The 21,435-nt window shown below is 37.0% G+C and overlaps 1 protein-coding gene across 7 annotated transcripts in view; it reads right to left on the reverse strand.

Moving 5' to 3' along the window:
* Positions 1-21,435, reverse strand: part of znf407 (zinc finger protein 407) — a 499,933-nt gene that overhangs the window by 431,513 nt on the left and 46,985 nt on the right. For all 7 annotated transcript variants that reach the window (XM_043688651.1, XM_043688646.1, XM_043688647.1 and 4 more), the window contains exon 3: positions 13,819-13,933. In XM_043688651.1, the coding sequence (XP_043544586.1) occupies positions 13,819-13,933 (115 nt within the window). The remainder of the gene's footprint in view (positions 1-13,818; positions 13,934-21,435) is intronic.

Here is a 21,435-nt window from a genome sequence, read left to right on the forward strand (position 1 = left end):
TATTTATTGTTGAGATGTGGCCATCACTGACAAGACCAGCATTTACTCCCTTTCCCTAACTGTCCTTAAGAAGTCGCCTTCTAGAATACAACTGAATTGACGTTTAATTGAGCAGTTAAGAGTCAAACACACTGTTGGATGGGAGTCTGGAATCACATACAGGTGACGCTGCATAAGAATGGCTGATTTCCATTACTAAAGAATATCAGCTATACTTGTTTTAATGACAATCTGGTAGTTACATGCTCACCATTACCAATGCTGGCTTTCTAATTGCAGATTTATTTAATTAACAGAAGTTAAGTTCCTGTCAGAGCTGGCTATTGTCAAATTTCTAAATTCTTGTAGAACAGACTGACATTTCAGTCAGTCAGGGAGTGCTGATGGAGTGCTGCACTGTCTCCCAGATGAGACGTCAATTCTGAGCTCCATCTGCTCTTGAGGTAAACGATCCCTAGGCACTATCCAAAAGAGAGTTCTCCCCATCTTTCCAGCCAACATTTATCCCTCAACCATCAGGGTTAAGAAATTATCTGGTCATAATTACATTGCAGAATGTAGGAGTGTGCAGATTAACTGTCACATTTCTTCCATTAAACTGTAATGACACTTCAAAAGTATTTCTTGATGTTCTGAGATGTGACAGGCTCTATATAAATGCAAGCTTTTCTTTTGATATATTGGTTAAATTGTAAATTTCATCCCTGGTAAGTATAATGCAAAAACAGAAAGGGGTGCACAAAGAAGTCTACATAGTATTGCATTCATCATTCAATTTGCACGCACTGTTCAGCATATACAAATCAACAAAAATCCGCTTTGGCTCCCACTTTCTCGAATTTATTCATAGTTGTCAGTATAGCTCCAAGTTCAACTGTTCAAGGTGTTAAAAGCAGGTGTCACTTTCTCTACTATCAAATTATGAAGCAATTTCATCATGGAATAATCTATTTCCACGGGAAGCCAATTAAATTGTGCCATGGGAGATTAAGGGCACTGCATTAACTTACAGTACTCTGGTTCAACAGCAGAATAATAATACTATTAAAAATATATACTGAATGTTCCAAATCTTGGGGGTCAACTTTTTTCAGAACAGCTTTCAAATACAGTGTAACATTTCTTACAGTGAACTTACCCCCACTATCAATTTAATCATAGACTGTCACTCTGATGGCTTTATTTGTTAAGGGATAGCACATTTCCATCTAAGAATCAGCTAGGCTTTATATCACCATTAGACAATTCATAATTCTGAGCAGCAAAATGAATGCACAAATTACATTCTTCAACCTTTTACTCCCACTAAATCTTTCCTTTTTCCACTTTGCTGAGCTTGAATATTTTATTCCTCCATCAAATATGCATCCCATTAATTAAGTTAAATTACTTCTGACTGCCAAATATTCACTGTCGATGACTGTCAACAGAAAATACATGGCTGTGAACTTCTAATGACACAGCCTCAGTTAAACATGAGTTACAACCTTCAAGCATGCATCTACAGGCAAATTATCAGTCTCCTGTTTAAAACGAGACTAAATTAAATGCTGGTTTCTTTCCTTTTGCTTTTAACAACTATACAATAGATGACACGCTTACTTGACAAAGCAAGTGCTGCAATTTTAATTATATGCCTTTTTCTCATCTTTTAATTGCTGTTGTTAATCAGTCATTAACTTCATCTCCTGAAAAACTGCAAGTACAAGATTCACGAATCTTCTCAAAACATTTTTTCATAACCAACGTGTAATTTCCACTATTTTAATAATGTCATTTTCAAAACATGGTATTTTAGATGTGTCCTTTAAAGATGACAGTACAGACATTTTTAATCATAACTTCCACAGATTGTCTTTCTCAACCCATAGCAGAAATTGTGAAATGTTTTTTTTAAGTAGATAAAGACAAATGAATTAATTTTTCAAAGGTAAGCTATCTAAACTTCCAATTAAAAATTGGAAGAATATTAAGCCTTCATACAAAACATTTAATATTAAGATGTCCCTTAGTATGTCAAGCTGCAGTAAACTGTACTGACAACACATGAAAAAAACCAAAAAGGTATAGATGACTTATTATCCAGAGTTTCATGTCTTCATGGATATTGTGCTTAATTACCACAGAATATAGATTTTTTTTTTTTAGAAATGGCTCAGGCAAAATATAGATCCCAGAATAATTCCAGATTGAGAAACAAAATCATTCTGATCATACACAGATTTTGGCTATGTTTTATTAAATAATAATTCCTTTTGACACAATGTTACAGTTCTAATACAACACTACTAATTAACATGATGGAATTTTGTTCCGTATTCACGTGAATGCCTATACTGGCAGAATCACAATCAGCAACATTTTGCATGTATCAATCCGATTCAACGTAGCTACAATAAACACAAAAGTATTAGCACTCGAATATGGCATATGCTTTTCTTGAACTGAAAAATCTTTAAATAAAATTGGTGTAGAGAAGTCAAATATATTTTAAAATTCAATCACTAAAACAATTTCAGTTTTTATGACTGACCGTTTCACGACATCAACCTGCTGAGGTTTTGCTTTTTCATAAGTTTTATTTTAAAAGGGTCACCTTTAAACGTCAAATAATTCCAATGTATTCACAGAATTGCTTGTTCAGTAACGGTATATTTTCTCCTGAAACACTGATTTCTTTGAAAAGACCATACAGTTAATGGGTTAATTCAGCATCTGCCAAGGTTTCAATAAAGCTGTATTTAGCAAAGTTGCAGAGTTACTAAAGTTTCTTCATTTTTGATTGATCCCAAAATTATTGAGCTCTTCCAAATTACATGTTTTCTAGCCATTAGAAATCCATTCATTTTGATGCGTTAATATACCCTTGATGCTTTTGCAAGACTCATGTTGCTGCCAAAACATCACTTGCAAAAGTTGCACTGACATCGTGGTGCTGGTGGTTGGGAGGGGATGTTAGCAGGGGGAACCGTAATTTAAATTATATTTGTACAGAATAAAGTGCAATTATATTTTCATAAACGTGATTACCTCTCCTTCATATAATTGAGTTCCCTCATGATCAAACATGGAAAAGCGTAGCATATTAACTCACCTAAAAGGAAAGCCATCCAAATAGATAGAGCTTCAAACTGATATACCTGATATAAATCCTAAGCTTCCTCCTGTTCATTGTAAATGCGCTCAATCAATCCAGACACAAAACAACATGACATGTTATTATATGATTTGTCCAACTTCAAAAGAATTCTAGCTTTTTGCAGGAGTCAATTATTTTCAGGAACACTTTCAAAATAATAAAAAAACTGAGAGGGGTCGTGCAGCTTTGAATATGCTCTATCATAACATAAATTGGGTTAAATTATAGGGAAATTAATTGAAAATGGTTTGCCATTTTGGAGTTCTATGATAATCAGATTATGATATACAATGATGTGATAATAAGCATGTTTCACTGTATAACACAAATGCAAGAGTCTGGGAAAATTTAAATTTGATTATACCTTATCAGAACCCAGTCATCTGATTGAGGACACCTGGCAACCAATTTTCAAATTGAGGGACAGTGAGAACAGACTGGAAACATCGCTGCACAACTACTAAGAGCAGTAGAAGCACCATAATAGGCATCAAAAACAGTAGTGTTTACATTAAAGAGTTGACTGTTACTGCTTCAAAATGTTATGAAATCAATTTAATGTTTCTCTCATTACAATTTGCAGCTTTGGTCACCCACTTTAACTTGCAAGAGAATGGAAGGTAATGATCATCCTGCCTTCTAAAGTGCATATTCATAACCTTGTTTTAAAATCATAATTTTTATCTAATAGAATGCTACTGCGATATCTGCAACAACAATTCAAGTAGGTAGATTGCTACGATCTTCTTAAGGCCAAAAGAAAGCTGGGCAATAAATGATGGCTTAGCCAGCAACGCCCACATTAAATGAATGAATAATATAGAAATGATACTGAGCTATAAACAGAAGGGCTCTTGCTCTCATCTTTAAGTTGGTGTTGCACTAGCTCATTCTTGTCAACTGATTCACACACTACAATGGACTCAGGAGTGAAAAGGACAGATTATTTTTGAAAAGAGTTTCTACTTCTGATAGCCATTTTGTATTTCATAATATAATTGAATGATGAAATAAGGGTGTTCAGGTTCAATATACCTATTGATGACTGATTCTTCGTTTAAGGGCTTTTCTTGAATGAAAGTCAGACAGGTTGGGCCTGCACTCATTGGAGTTTTGAAAAATGAGAGGGGATCTTATTGAAAGATATAACAACCTGAAGAAAAGTGATAGATAAAGCTAAAAGAATGTATCCCCTTGTGGAAAAGACTAAATCTAGAGGATACCATTTAAAAATGAAGAGAGTCCCATTTAAAAGGAGGATTTTTTTTTCCAAGAAGGTCATAAGCGTATGGAGCTCTCTTACCCAGAGAGTAGTGGAGGCATACGCATTGAAAATTTATAAGGCAGAAGCAGATAGGTTCTCAACTAACAAGGAAGTCAAAGTGTATCAAGGCAGGCAGGCAAGAAATGGTGTTGAGGTCACAGTTAGATCAGCCACGACCATCTTGAATGACAGAGCAGGCTCATGAGGCGAAAAGGTCTTTTTCAACTCTTAATTCGTATGAAAATTGAACAAGTACTGGAAGACCCATACAGAAATTAGAGATCAGAGCTGTTCATGAAATTATATAACACAAGTCACAAACTTTACAAGAGGGGTGAAGAACATTATGACTTCAAACAATAATGTTAACTTTTTTATATATTCGTGTGGAACAGAGATCACTTGCTTAGTTAAAAGGATTTACTCATATAATGCTCCTTCAGTCAGCAAACATCAAATTTGTAACTAAACAAAGCAAAATAATTCAGATGCTGGAAATAGGGGGCAAGAATGAGTAGTTTTCTTGCCTCTGCTACAAAAAGTTGGTTGCTAGGTCCATTCTAGATTTTTGAGGACATAATACAGGCTGACACTGCCAGTGTATTTTTGATAGAGATGTTGCCTTTTGGAAAAGGTGTCAAGCCAAGACCTCATGGATTCTTTTGCAGGTAGAACATGGAACATAAAACATTACAGTGCAGTACAGTCTCTTTGGCCCTCGATGTTGCGCCGACATTGAAAATAATCTGATGCCCAACTCACCTACACCGTTCCATTATTAGCTATATGTATGTCCAATGAGTATGATGATGTAAAATATCCCATGGTGCTATTTCTAAAAAGAACAGTGAAGTTCTGCACAGTGTCTTGACTAATATTTATCGTGCAGTTAATATCACTGAAACACGAGCTACATATTAACACATTCTGACATGGGAGGTTCTTGTGTGCAAACTGACTTACCTGTTATCCTAAATTCCAACAGTCATACTTTACTGGCTCTAAAGTGTTTGAGATATCCTGAAGTTGTTAAAGGCACGATATAAATATAAGCGCTGGAGAAACTCATCAGTTCTGGCAGCATCTGTGGGAAGGAAACAGTGTTAATATCTTGAGTTTGGTGACTCTTCATCAAAACATATGTCAAGAGTCAGAGGACTCAAAACTCTAACCCTATTTTCTGTCCAGATGCTGCCAGACCTGTTGAGTTTCTCCGACAATTTATTTTTGTTCAGATCTCCAAAGTCACAGTTTTTATTAATTATATAAATGCAAGCTCCTTATTTGATTCAGGATGTAATAGATATGACAGCATAAAGTGGTGTGAAGTGAATTCGTAACCACAACACCTCGAGGGGCAATTTGAAAATGGGGGAAATGTCTCTCTGAAACTAGTTCATAAACTCATTTAGATTTTGATGAGATGAAGTACAGATTGTACAATTTGTCACAAAGATGCCACTTAATAGAATCATTGGCCTCACAGGAGTTTGGGACCAAAGGTGCAGTTATTTTACAGCCAGTGACATTACCAAATGGACAGAAAAATAAAGAAATTAATAATTTAAAAAAATTATGTTCGGGGAAGCTGCAGGAAGTTAAAAAGAATGGAAGACTAAACATGAAACAACAGCAACAGCTGCTTCAGAAGAAACTACATGAAGAAAGTGAGAAAAAAAAACTGGAAAATGAGATTCAAAGAAATCAGCAACTAATTAAAAAGCTGAAACTAAAACAAGAACATCAGCAAAACATTCTGAAAAAGAAAACTGGAGAGATTACCCATCCGAAGAAAATGAAGTACTCCCCTATCATTTCACAGAAATTGCAGGTATGTCTTGAGATTTATAGAATCATGAGGGGCATGAGTGAATAGCCAAAGTGTTTTCTACAAGGTAAAGAAGTACAAAACTACAGGGTAGAGGTTTAAGGTGAGAGGCAAAAGATTCAAAAGGGACCTGAGGGGCAACCTTTTCATGCAGATGGTGGAGCAAGTATAGAACAAGCTTCCAAAGGCAGTGGTGAAGATGGGTGCAATTACAATATATAAAAGGGATCTGGACCCATACATGAACAGGAAGGGTTCAGTGGGATATGGGCCAAATGCTAGCCAATGGGACTAGATCAATTTAGGAAATCTGGTTGGCATGGACAAGTTGAACTGAAAGATCTAAATGACTCTATTCAAGCTCAAGCGACGTATCAACACCGACATAGTTGAACTGCACGACCTATTTATATGCTGTAACCTCAACGTGATTCTGTATAATGCGGAAACTAAATGCATTGGTGACTATTTCCAGACAATGACTTTCCCAAAGTTATTATAATCCCACATCCACTACTGCCTCAGGAAAAACCCAGAGGTGTGGAGTCTCGGTGTTACTTTTGACTCAAATTAAAGCTTCACACAGCGCATTCAAGACCTTTTCCTAATACCTCCAGCATGTTGCTCGCTTAGTTTCCCCACTCCAATGGCAAAACAATCAACAACACTTCTATCCATTCAAAGACTGCAAAACCCTCCTCTTTGGCCATTTCAATCTCACAATTTCCAAAAGTTAAGCAATCATTTACTCGATACACCAGAGCCCCTTCAGCACAAAGAAGATCTCCAACAATTACCAAACTCTTATGGTTCTATGGATCAATTTCAAACCCCTCAGTCTTGTTCTGACTCATGTATTATTATATCTCTACTATTTCCCCAGTCTTTGCTTGCTACTTTCTAACTTCAATTTGATCCCTGTTCCAAAATCCATACAACTTATGTTTACAACTGGATCTTACTGAATTACAGTACCTCTGTAGGGGCTAAATGGCCTACTCCTGGTCCAATTTCTTATCGATCATTCTGTCAACTGTCCAAAAGCCTTCAACAATAATCGTGATCATTCAAAACTCACTTACTGTACAGTTCTTGCATGTTTCTCATATTCAAATACCTTTTCTGCATTCTTGAAGCATCTGAGCTGCTACTGAAAATCACAATCTTGCCTGGCTATGGTCAAGTTTGAGCATGAACACTGGACAGAGGTTAGATAAAACCTCTAAAGTATAACATTCTGTCAATAAATTCAGGCTGACTACTCATCACAATGAAGGGGCGGCACGGTGGCACAGTGGTTAGCACTGCTGCCTCACAGCGCCAGAGACCCGGGTTCAATTCCCGCCTCTGTCTGTGTGGAGTTTGCACATTCTCCCTGTATCTGCATGGATTTCCTCCGGGTGCTCCAGTTTCCTCTCTCAGTCAAAAGATGTGCAGGTCAGGTGAATTGGGCATGCAAAATTGCCCGTAGTGTTAGGTGAAGGGGTAAATGTAGGGGAATGGTCTGGGTGGGTTGCTTTTCGGAGGGTTGGTGTGGACTTGTTGGGCCGAAAGGCCTGTTTCCACACTGTAATTAATCTAATCATGATAATGTTCGTAATCTAATCATGAGGCAGATTGGATAGCACAAGCACGAGTAGCCCTTGAGTTCATAGCTTCAGCAAGAGTTAAAAGCGAGTTTATAAGCTTGCCAGATGATCAAGATGACATTATAAACACTTTAAAAATGCAGTTTTCCATGAAACTGAAGCTGTAATAAATTTAAAGTACAAGTGGTACAAAACTAGTGACTGGAAAAGGACTTCTCAAAACATGCTGGAGCATAATTTACAACCTCTACATCTCCCTCATTTTAGTTCTTGCTTCCTCTAAATTCCCAGTCATGTAACTATATTCTGACAGCAAACGAGTGATCAAGTAACGTGTTTGCATCACTTTATGAAGGCTTTTCTTCATGTCAATCAAAAGTGGATGAGAACACATTATTTTGTATCCAAAAAAAATTCCCCTTTGCACCCTTACCTTGAGGAGAATAAGGGCAGCATGGTGGCTCAGTGGTTAGCATTACTGCCTCACAGCGGGGACCTGGATTCTATTCCACTCTGTGTGGAGTTCACACATTCTCCTCATGTCTGCATGGGTTTCCTCCCACAGTCCAAAGATGTGAAGGTTAGGTAGATAGGCCATGTTAAATTGTTCCATAATGTCTGGATGTGCAGGATAGATGGATTGGCCATGGGAAATGCAGGTATTAGGTTAGGGGCTTGGTCCAGGAGGGATGCTCTTTGGAGCATCGGTGTAGATTTGATGGACCAAATGGCCTGCTTCCAGACTGTAGGGATTCTATGATATGACCTCCACTTTCCCTCTCTAATTGCTAGCATTCTAAGACTGAAAATACACCATAAAAAGATTTCCATCCACAGCTTACTAAAAACAAATTATCTTGTCAATTTCACATTGTTGTTTGTGGAAGCTTACTGTGCACAAATTGACTGCTATGCTTCCTGCATTACAACCCTCATTATGCAACAAAAAATACTTAATTGCTTTAAAGTACTTTGGGACATTGAGATAATGGAAGGTGAAATATAAATGTAATATTGAAAGCACTAAATGTATTACTTAACATTTATCCCAACATATTACTCATTAAAAATCTTTAGTTATTCAAAATAACAACCAAAAAGCTGTTGAGGCCAGGTATCAAGTGAAACTTTAAAACTAAGATCGATTGTGTGTTTTTCAAGTAAAGGTATTTAGGGCTATGGAAACAAAGCGCGTAGACACAATAAGATATAGACCAGCCAAGATCTAACTACACAGGCCCAAGGGACCGAATGGCCTACTACTGTTCCTAATAATAGGAAAGGCATGCAAAAGGCCAAAGACACCCAGACAAGGAGGAACTTCAGCAAATAACATGTAACCCAAACTCAAGTGCTATTAATAGATATTTGAAATGATATATCGCTGTATGTCAGTCCACAAAACAGTTTCATATTTCTGCTTCCAAGTTAATTGGTGCTGAATAATTTTTTTTTGAACTTCTGGCTCTTTTAGGTCTGTGGTATCTTACTACAAAAACAGGGCACAGTAATATGGTACTGAAACTTTGATGTAAATGAATTATGCCCTTTGGGACTGCCCACTTCATGAAAATCTGTGTTGGAACAGTTCACCAGAAATAAGTGACTTAAACCATTGAAGATTTAAATAATGCAACGCATTTCATGCCCAGCCTGGTGCCAGATTCCAATGAAGTTGTTAATGCATGTAATGATTAAGTGTAACTCAAATACTAACTGTGTTGTTGAAAACATGACAGGCAATAATTTGGTCTATTATATTCTACCATTTAATTGCCTAGTTCAGACATTCTTTGACACATTATGAAGCAATGATTTACAATTATTCAAGCTGCAAAGGTCAGAAAGTGACATTATAATCATCTTCAAAGAGATCCCCTCACATCCTCTAAACAAGGTAATGCAACTAACAACAATGTTACTGCAATTGTAACTGTTTACAGCTGTATTTTATCTACAGGGTAACAGTCATAAGAAAAATATACATTAACCTGCCTGTATCAACGCAGGTACATTACCTGTCTATAGAAAAAGCCATTAAAGTATCTTGATGATGCAAATGTTCAATACTAAGAACAAAATTTAAAAAGTTGTATTTAAAAAAAAGTTATTTTCCACACAATCCATTTAAATGTAGTTGTTCCATTGTACTAATAAAATATCAACCATTGCAGCAAAGCAAAGACTGCAAGCTGGATTGCTGTTTTTGACTACATAGTTAATGTTGCTGAAAGATCACTTCACCCTTTAAAATATAATCCAAAAAAAAATTATGGTAATGAAGGAATGCAGCATGAGCTGCTTATGTTGAGGAACTAATGGGTCCATTGAGCATTTCCTAAATTATTTAGTCATTGATGATAATGAATTGACATTGTCATCGTGTTAATGTAAAATGTTGCATCATTTTAACCATTAAGCTGATACTGGCACTTAATTTACATTTTCACTTAATTAATGCTAAATCTTAAATTCTGAAGGGGTCAGTTCTCTAAGCATCATGTTGTTTCTTACTCATGTAGTCTCTGCACCACAGGCCTCTTTATCCTTCCCCACAGTTGCTTACTGGCCAGTTTAAACATCAGTGCTTTCTATCATAACCACCTCAACCCAACACTACAATAATTATCATTACAAGCCAGAACTTGTACACTGGAAACCATTTTCAAGATTTACCAGGGCATTTTCTCCTCTGTATTTAAGTGTATTTAACACACTTAATAGTTGAGGTTAATGTAAACCAGGCTAACAGGAAACACAGGCTGGAGAGTCAGAGGTTGTACTGGAATAAGTAAGCATCATACATTTTAAACAAAATTACTGCAATCAATGTAAACTGATGCTTTGCTACAGGAATTAGGTAAAATAATTATACTGATCTTTTGTATGATCAAATTTCACAGATTTGCCAATTAGAAAAAGACAGTACAAATTTTTACAGTAGAAAATGCAACAGGACAATGGATGAAAAAGAGTCAAACTTAAGAAATACAAGAAAACCTTGTCAATTTGGATAGTGCATGCTGAATGTTTTTAAACAAACAAATTAATTGTCCTTTCATTTTCCTTGAACATGACAGCAACAGAATTCAACAAGGTTAATTATTCATTGAGAGCAACTTCTTCTCAAGCAGCAATTTATCACTTATTTAATTCAATATCAACAGGTGTTGCTTATATAGTAACACGTTGATAAATGGTATATTTTCCATTTACCTGGCAGGCCAATTTAACATATTTCCAGTTCCTGACTGGTATTTTGTAACTACTACTATAACTCCTTCAGTTTTTGTTACCAACATGCTCTCTCCTAGAATTTGCTACAGATTGAACCAGACATCCAACTGATAAGAAATTAAGCCTGAGTAATAGCTCCCACATCAAGAATCATAAGTTTCATAGGCCACTATTTATTTCCCAACTCGCATCCCTGAAACAGACAAGTTCATTACTCACGTTGCTTTTCAAAGGAACTTACTGTGTGTAGATCGGTTGTCAAACTTCCTACCTCACTACAGCAGTGACTGCACTTCATTAGTTTTAAAGTGCTAAGATGCAGTCTAATGATACAGAGGTACCACAGAAATGCAGATATCTTTTTCTCTGTAAACTCAAATGTATTCACTTTAAATTAATTAGCATTTTTATTGTCACACATTTCCCCCATTTAAAATTATCTAGGCTGAAAAGATTCAGTGAAACAGTTTAAAAACTTTTCTCCTTATGCAAAGTGAGAACAAGACTCCTTAACCACCTTTAATATAATCTGTTGAAATAGAGGTAATTCTAAACAAACTCTGCATCACTTGGGGGAGGAAAGATGAATGTATGGAGAAAAAGGCAATTAAGCACAAAGTAAATCAACAAAATATATTTGCATTAAAAGGCTTATAAACCTTGAATTTTTAAAACATCTGTAAAATATAGCCATTATTGTGTGTTTGATTAAAATATACTGATCGCAAGTATTCTCCCATCATCTAATATTTATTCAGCTGTTACATCACTGCACAATCATCTAAAGAGTTAAGCTATCAAATACTAATTTCAGGGCTCTTTTGTAGCAGTGGTAATGCCCCTACTCCTAAACTAGTAGGCCCGGGTTCAAGTCCCAACTGTTCCAAAGGTGTGTAATAACAAGTCTGAAGAGGGTTGATTAGAAATGTAGGTTAAAAAGAGTTAAGCCATCAAATTATAATTTCAGGGCTTCTGTGTAGCAGTGGTTATATCCCTACCTTTGGGCTACAAGGTCCAAGTTCAAGTCCCACCAGCCATGAAGGTGTGTCATAACAAGTCCAAACAGATTGATTAAAAACAATTGTAATGTAAGTTAAACAAAGCATAATTAATGGTACTAGTCACATTAAAATATCGACATCACCTACCACATTCTTTTCGAGAAACAAAAGTGAAACACTAAACACAGAAAAGCAAAGATACTTTCTCCCATCCAATTACTTTTCAGTAATTCTTCGTTAATTAACCAACAGATATGCAATGGTTCAACCGATTCTACAGCTGCACTGACATAGCTGCTGACCCTTTTTGGATAATGCGGTATTTCATTTATGAATTTTACAAAGATAAGGGTTAAAGTTTAGAAAGTAACAAAAATAGCAGCATGCTTCAAAACAAAAATATTGTATAAGCTTTACAACTAAAACAGACATTGACCACTGATCTCACATGTACGCAATTAAACATTTAATTCAATTTAACAGCAATATGCTGAAAACTCAATGTATTGCACATAAACTCATTAAATTTAAGACTGCCATTGCTGGCAAATCATTTACGATGAGACATTCCCCCAAAGATGCAGCTCTTTAATTCGTAAAATGGCTTTGTCTTTATTCTGGATGCTGAAAGCAAGAGCAGTCGGATGTTCATGCTCGTTACTCAGATCTCTGCAGATGTGTGTACTGCCAACAATTTAGCATGTAAAGTCGCAGAATTCAAACATCGATTCTGTATTGATTTCAAATTGCTACCTTTGTCCAAATGCCTAAGGTGGTAGTTATTAGCATGAATTCAGACAGTCACAGTGTATGAGCGCAAGGAGGATCCTTTTATTAGGTTTGCTTTTCATAGAAGAAATCCTAAACCTGTAATCATCTAAATGGTTAACAGATGTGACACAGACACAAAAATGTGTTTGTTGAACCTACTCACCACTCATTATTCCATTTACAACAGGCAATAAACAGACTCAAAACATCGTTTATAAATAAATCAACTAATTTTAAAACATTCTTTCAGTTGGGTTTATCTTGGAGATCTTAACATACTATTTCCACTCCTCCAAGTTCTGTAACTGTTTGATTAGCTGAAAGCAGGAAATAAACGGGTTCAAGAAAGCATTTTACACTCATCACATTTTAATTAATAGGAAACAAACTTCACCAAGTATATCATATTCTTTTAATTCATGTTCCCTTTATGTGAGTGAGGTCCCTCACTTACTAATATCCACAAGGTGTTAATAGTAACATCAACAATCTTTCAGAATTCTATATATTCTTAATTTACACTGCTATCCAAATTAGATATTCTTATTTTTTAGTCTTTTCTTAAACAGATCTTGTGCCTTTAGTTCTGAACCTAGCACTGTTTCTCACTATTTACCATTATTTTCCTTTAATCCAAATAATATTATTGTAAAATAAAATAATAATTTGCTCCATTAACTGCTATTTTATTCAGGTATTTCAAACAGTGCAGGTTGAAATAAAACTCATCAAAATGCTCTCATTCTCAATATGCTATAAAAACTACAAGCTGCCTTTTGTAAATGTACTAAAGCTATCAAAGTAAAGGACAGTCTGCAGCACTTCAGATAAAACAAGGACTATTTCTTGTCTATAATAAAAGCTATAGACTAAAAAAACAGAATATTTTCAAAGTTTTCTGAAACTTCCGGGTTTATAATCATCATTTCAGAAAAATGGTATCCATGACATTCCTTTTGGAAAACAGGATACATTATTAGAGTACTTACCCACATATGTGGCACTTATACTCGCGAACTCCAAGGTGCCGTTTGACATGATTACGGGCATCTCCTAACTGTGCTGTTGCAAAGTTGCAGAGAGTACATCGGAAAGGTTTTGATCCTGAAATTGAAACAAAATTATAAAATTACAAGCACCAGCAGATAAAATCTTAATATTGGACTGCTCAGCACAGTTGGTTTGTCCTTTAGCACTTTACCTCTGGAAGCTCAATTTTAATTCAGCCCAGATGAATTGGCCAAAACCTTTTTTTTATAGTGGCTATTAACCTGCAGTATAAAGTACCAACAATTTTTGGTAAGATTAACAGTATCTATTGGAGAGGACGATTAATATGGGAAAACTGTTCTACCTTTTCATTAGTACCAGGTCAATAATAATAAGGAGCAAGACAAGAACTCTCGAACGATGGTCAGACAAATATTATCCCAAGATTCTAAATTCACAAGGGGAATCTTCTGAGGTAAATGTTGGAGATTCCTTTTGTGCTGAGCCAAGAGAGTGCAAAATCACAAGCCAAGCATGACAAAAAACTAATTACCTGACCATTAAGATTGACGATTTTTGTGAGAGTCCCACAACTACTGCATCGAGAGCAAATTTTTGTTGAAGCACTCGGAAAGGAATAGAATGATTCTTAATTAATAAAAGGATAAGTAGGGTTCCAAACTCAACTTTTTTGGGGGGTGGAGGGGGGGTGCCGATGTGAGATCACATCCTTTAAACTAACTTAATCATCAATTGAATCAGAGGATGGACCATGGTCATTAATAATTAATTATTTTAGAGTCAATTCAACCTAAGGGACAACAGTATACACCTTTAGTCTTCCTGTAATAAGTTACAGAGCCTGCTTTGGGAGTCCTACGTACTATTTTAAGCCTTACAATGAACAGATCACTTTTAAGTAATGATACTGCAGTATGAATCTCTCATTCTTTCTCCATGTTGTGCAGTATTTCCTTGTGATCCATGAGAGCGCATTAAAATGCTCCATTCCCAACAGTTTACACCTTGGCTATCACACAAACTACTCCAAAATATTTTTTAAGATGTCATAGTATTTCAGAAATAACATGGATATTAGTCTTGCAAAGAAGAAATTATAACTGTATAAGTAATTGGAAAGCCCAAGCACCATATGGAGCTTCACTTGCGCAATGTAGAAGAAACACTTTAACCAACTGCAGCAAAACATCTTCGAAAGTCTCAGCATAGATTGCACATTTGCACAAGACTCGATATTTGTGTTAATTGAGAAAAAGTTTGCACTTAAACTTCCAAATGTAGGTCAGGACTGAGGGGGTGGAACTGGGAAAAGAAAATATTGTGCTTTAGAAAACAAGAAATGTCTCATTGCTACAAACTATTTTGCAATTTTAGTATATAGTCAAAAGCAGTTTTCGAACCTATTTTCTCTATCATGTAAATCAGATTGTTCTAAAGTATTGGCGTGAAAACTTGACATTCCTCTGTGCATAACCACTGTGTAAACATGTTGCTTTCGAACTGATTTACGACTTTGTTAAAGAGGAAACTTGTCCTGGTCACCAAACATTATAAAGGAGAAGTAATGCAAAATTTATTAACTGAGAATGATTAAAGGACTGAATTCTACACGTACCTTCATCTCCCATTAAAACATAAGAGGAAGCCTGCCTATAGTTGCTGTCCCTCTGTCATATAACAGTGGGAACAGTGTTATTTGCTTTAAGGCAATCCCTGTTGCTGTTAGAAGTCCATCTTGGACAGCTGGCAACCAAGTGATTCACCAGCGGTTCTGTGATCCCAACATTGCCATCTGGGAGTAGTGAATACTACTGTGACCATAAGCTTTTCCTTCTTGCCAAGGAACCTAGCTAGGTTGGGTTCTAGACAAAAGTGAGGACTGCAGATGCTAGAGATCAGAGTCAAGATCAGAGTAGTGCTGGAAAAGCACAGCAGGTCAGGCAGCATTCAGGGAGCAGGAAAATCAACTTTTCGGGCAAAAGCCCTTCATCAGGAATGAGGTTGTGTTCTAGAGCCTACGTAGAGGGTAAAAAGTGGGGAGTGACTAGTGAAAGTGACCTTGAGGATTAGGGAGTGCCTCCAAAGGGCTCTGTAGACCCACAGAAGGTGGCGGCATCATTGCCTGACACCAGATCGTACAGATAAATCTGTCAAGATTCCTACATGGCAATGGGACTTTCCTGCCATGGTAGAAAATCAATGGTGGTGGGAATTGAGGCCCTTAATTTGCTATTAATTAGTGACTAATGGGCATAGGTTTAAGGTGAGAGGGGAAAAGATTTAAAAGGGACCTGAGGGGCAACTTTTTCACCCAGAGGGTGGTGCATATATGGGAAAGGTTGCCAGAGGAATTGGTAGACGCGAGTACAATTCCAACAATTAAAAGACATTAGGACAGGTACATAGATAGGAATGGTCTACAAGGATATGGTCAGTTTAGAAAACTTGGCCAGGATGGACAACTTGGGCCGACGGGTCTGTTTCTGTGCTGTGTGACTCCTAGGTATAAGTCTGGGACGCTCAACATCTCCTCCCATCCCACCCATGTGTCCCCAACCTGTAAGATTTCAGAAGGGTAAGGAGTAAGTGAGTGAGTGAGCATTGCAGAGTTCACTCACTGTATTTTCCATGGCCCCACAAGCTTCAAACTTGTTGGCATTCTGCATTATATACTTTTCAAACCATAAACACAATTTGAAAAATTAACCATTTTTGAATACAAAGATACTTTCGAAAAAACAAGCTTATATTTTCATCTTAAGGGTCTAGAAGTGCAGTAATAGTGTCTCTACCTCTGAGCCAGAGGATCTAGGTTCAAGACCAACTATCTCAGAGCTGTCTCATAATATATCTGCACATGTTGATTTAAAAAAAATTACATTTTGATTTTTTAGGCCAAATTAATAATTTGAGGTTTTCGTTAGCTACTCTCTCCAATTTGAAATCACCAGTCAAGGTGACAAAGAGGAGTTCTGACCCCAGGGTGCCTCTACTATTGATCTGTATCAGAGTAGATTGCCAGTCCTTTAACAGCTGGACCCTGAATTCAGAGATCCTACCATCATGTACAATTCTTCTATCAGTAAACTCATGTGCATTCTACTAAGATGCTGCAAAATAGAATCATAGAATCCCTACACTGTGGAAACAGGTGATTCGGTCCATCGAGTCACACCGAGCCCCCCAACCCACCCAATCTTCCCTATCTCTGTAACCCTGCATTTCCCATGAGTAATCCACCTAGCTTACAATATGGGCAATTTAGCATCTCTAATCCACCTAACCTGCACATCATTAGACTGTGGGAGGAAACCACAGCACCCAGCGGAAACCCACGCAGATATAGAGGGAATGTGCAAACTCCACACAGACAGTCAACCAAGGGCAGAATCGAACCTGGGTCCCTGGCGCAATGATGCAGCAGTGCTAACCGTGGTGCCACCAAAATGTAAACTATCAAACTGGCTACTTCACAAGAAATATACAAAAGGAGCAGCTTGTTATTTTCTTGTTAGATAGAATTTATTTCATACTAATTTCCTAGAGAAGTGGAGTATAGGAAGCGAACTCTAGATATTAGGACCTCATCAAGTGAAGGTATGGCCACGAACTAAAATCAGAAATGTTCATGAGGATTGGAATGCAAAGATCTAAAGGTTTTAAAATAGGGGGAAGGGGAAGGCCTTAGAGGGAGGCGTTGCCATATCAGAGGTGAATGCAGATCCAGGGAAATCAAGAGCAAGTACAGTGAAAGAAAGAAACACAAGGAAAGGTAGGAGAACAAATCACTTTAAACCAAAGTTCTATTGTGTTTTTGAAAAATGTGAAACTCTATCAGCCAAATAGTGAACCTCCACTCCTACACCTTTTATTGTCAAACTGCCTATATACAAACATCATATTGGCAGGTGGCTACTAGTTACAGATATATCACCAGTTTCTGAAGTGACATGAAATGCATGAGACATGTTTTTGCCTTCCTTGCAATCACTCCAGACATAATTCTGTGCAACATTACTTGCCTGACATGGATCTCAATTTAGCTTCCTTGGTGTTCAGTTTGCCATCATAATTAAGGGTATATTAGTGTATTCTGAAGAATTCAGCAACTGGAACCAATCCCAGAGATAACACACCAGTGTAAGCAAGATGATAAAGAGTAAATCTTATTTCAAAGGTTCATTCAATGAATCATTGTTTAGCTGCCAGAGCAGGTACTGGCAGCACTATCTTACTGAGGAAATCAGAGCAGTTATAAAGGATTATATCAAAGACACATGGAACAATGAAAACATGTAATGAGGAAAGCTAATAGAATGTTATCATTTATTGCGGGAGGAATTGACTACAAAAGGACGAGGTTATATTTCAATTATACAGGCCATATGTGTACAATATGATTTCCTTATTTAAAGATGTAAAGGTATTCAAAACAGGTCAAAGAAGGTTCACAAGAAAAATACCGGGAATAGGTGGGTTCTTTTAAGAGAAAAGTTTGAACAGACTAGATTTGTATTAGCTGGTGTTTAGAAGAGTGAGGGATCTTGACTGAAACATATACGATAAGATTGAAGATTCTCTTTCCAGACCTCATCTGATAGAGCTGAGAGTGGTAGTGCATCAACGAACCGGAACAGTGGTAGTTTTTTTTTAATTCATTCACGCATTGAGAGCATAGCTGGCTAAGTCAGCATTTACTGCTCATCCCTAGAGGGCAATTAAGAGTCAATCACATTGCTGTGGGTCTGCAATCACATTTAGGCCAGACCAGGTAAAGATGGCAGTTTCCTCTCCTAAAGGTCTTTTGTGAATCAGAGTTAGTTTTTCAACAATCAACAAGTTATCTTTAGACTCTTAATTCCAGATTTTTATTGAATTCAAATTCCACCATCTGTAGTGGTTGGATTTGAACCCCCATGTTCCCAGAACATTAATTGGGTCTTTGGATTAACAGTCCAGCATTAATACCACGAGACCATCACCTCCCCATTGTGCCTGCCTCTGGGCCAGAAAGTCCAGTTGACTCTCACCTGCCGCAGATCAGTCAGTGTGTCCAAATCGGTTGATTAAAAATACCCAAGTGCTGTTCCCATCCGCAGTGGTATATTTTCAAGGCTCTTGTGGCACAGACTTAATGTCCGATCTCTGAGTCAAAAGGGCTGGGTTCCAGTCTCAACTGTCGGGAGTGTGGTGCTGGAAAAGCACAGCAGGTCAGGCAGCATCCGAGGAGCAGGAAAAATCGACGTTTCAGGCATAAGCCCTTCATTAGGAATGCCCGAAACATCAATTCTCCTGCTTCACAGATGCTGCCTGACCTGCTATGCTTTTCCAGCACCACACTCTGATCTCCAGCATCTGCAGTCCTCACTTTCTTCCGGTCTCAACTGCTCAATTGTTGTGCCATAACATTGCTGAAGAGGTTTAGTGAAAATATTTAGAAGGTCATGACAGACCTTGACAAAGCGCATGTGAATAGGATATTTCCTCTTGTGGATGAATCTAGAAATATGGGTCACTGTTTAAAATGAGGGGTCAGCTATTTAATACAGACATAAGGAAACTGCTTTTATCTCAAAGGGTCAGGACTCTTTGGAAGTCTCTGTTCCTGAAAAGGTGGTGGAAGCAAAGTTTTTGAATACTTTTAAGGCAGAAGTAGATAAATTATTGCTGTAAGGGGTGAAAGGTTACCGGGTGCCAGTGAGAACATGGACTAATTCAGATCAGCCATTGTCTTACTGAATAGCAGAGCAGACTTGTGGGGTCAAGGCTTACTCCTGCACCCAATTAAATTCAAAATACTGTGGATGCTAGAAATCTGAAACAAACACAGAAAATGCTGGAGAAACTTAGCAGGACTGGCAGTATCTGTGGAGAAAAAAGCAGAGTTAAGATTTCGAGCCCAACATAACTCTTCAAAACTTCTTTCTCCACAGCTGCCAGGACTGTTAAGTTTCTCCTGCTCCTAATTTGTGTGTTCTTTTGAGGAAGGGACAGAGAGGAGAAATACAGGAATAGGGCAGTGAAAGTACAAATGTAGGAAATTAATAGGAGTCACAAAGAAAAATTAAGAAACGTTTCTCAAAGGAAAATGGAGATGGGCAATAAATGCTGCCTCGGCCTGTGAAGTCCATATATTTTTAAAAATCCCTAATGTTATGCATTTTTAGCATTTCTCAGATGAAATAAATCTCAGAGCGCCAAGGGTCACAGTCCAAATGCCAAAGGCATTGAATCTTGCCAACTAATTAAGGAAACATTCTAAAACAAAATGGCACTCACATACTAATTCTATTATTAATTTGCTGTGGCCTTAGCTCTCCCTATACAATACAAGCTAATGAGATTATGTTTTATCTCAAAAAGTACCAAACTTCCCTTTAAGTGAGAAGGTCCTGGATGCAAATCTCACTCCAAAGCCTTAAACACAAAAATATAACATGACATTCTACTGCAGTACTGAGGGAGTGCTGCACTTTCATCATCTTCAGACAGAGACACTAAACCAAGACCTCATTTGCCCTCTCAGGTGAATGTAAAAGATCCCTTAGCATGATTTCGAAGAACAAAAGGAGATATATCACTTGTATCTTGGCCAATATTTATTCCTCAACCAACAACTAAAAAAGAATCATCTGGACTGCTGCTGGAATCTTACTACATGCGAATTAACTGCAGCGTTTCCAACATTACAATGACAACACTTCAAGAGTGCTTCAACTGTTTGCAAAGCACCTTGAGATATCCTGAGATTGACTTGGGTGCTTCAGAAATGCCAGATATTTATTTATTTGTTGGAATGCAGGTTAAAACCAGTCACAAATTATGTATTAACCAAAAATTCCATAAGTTCAGAAGGGTTAATTTGGCACTTAGAAGAAAATGTTACCATGCATAGCTCATTAAAAAGAAAATCAATAAAAATTCACAAGTCTTCTTTATATCAGACAAATATGCTACAGTTTTGCAACATTATGCAAAGGTCTCTGTTTATATCATGCACTATAAATAATACTCCTGTGAAAAAAAAAGATCATTTATCTTTAAGTAATGGATATCTCAGCACATTTTAACACTCCTACATTGATTGCCTACCAATTCCACTGTATATGAAAGTGTTTACAGAACCAATTATAGATAAGAATAAACAGCATACAATTACATTTTAGGAATGACAATGCTAATTACCCAGATAGAAATGCTCACAATTGTTTCAGTAATTTTAAGTGATTTTTAGATGTCCAATTATCTTGTATTTGAGAAAACAAAATGGTGCTAAACATTTTGATGAAAAGTAGGTTATTACAACTGTCATAGTTCCAAGGCTGTACATGCATTCCATTGAGCTATTGTCAAGTGAGTTTAATGTTTACTAATTGATTATTAAACAAATAAGGACTATTAATTTCATTTATTCCACAAAATACAATTAAACACGTCATGCAACCACCTCCTACCCTTTCTAAACACCCATCCCCATCTCTCACTGCCCAAATCAGAGTACAATCTTGTGGCATTCAATTTAAAAGCTCCACTTACAGATCATTCCCAGTTGTCCTTTGCTAATTACAAATCATTATGAGGCCATCAGCTAATCA

This window comes from Chiloscyllium plagiosum, chromosome 4, assembly GCF_004010195.1.
Source record: "Chiloscyllium plagiosum isolate BGI_BamShark_2017 chromosome 4, ASM401019v2, whole genome shotgun sequence".
NCBI classification, from domain to species: domain Eukaryota; kingdom Metazoa; phylum Chordata; class Chondrichthyes; order Orectolobiformes; family Hemiscylliidae; genus Chiloscyllium; species Chiloscyllium plagiosum.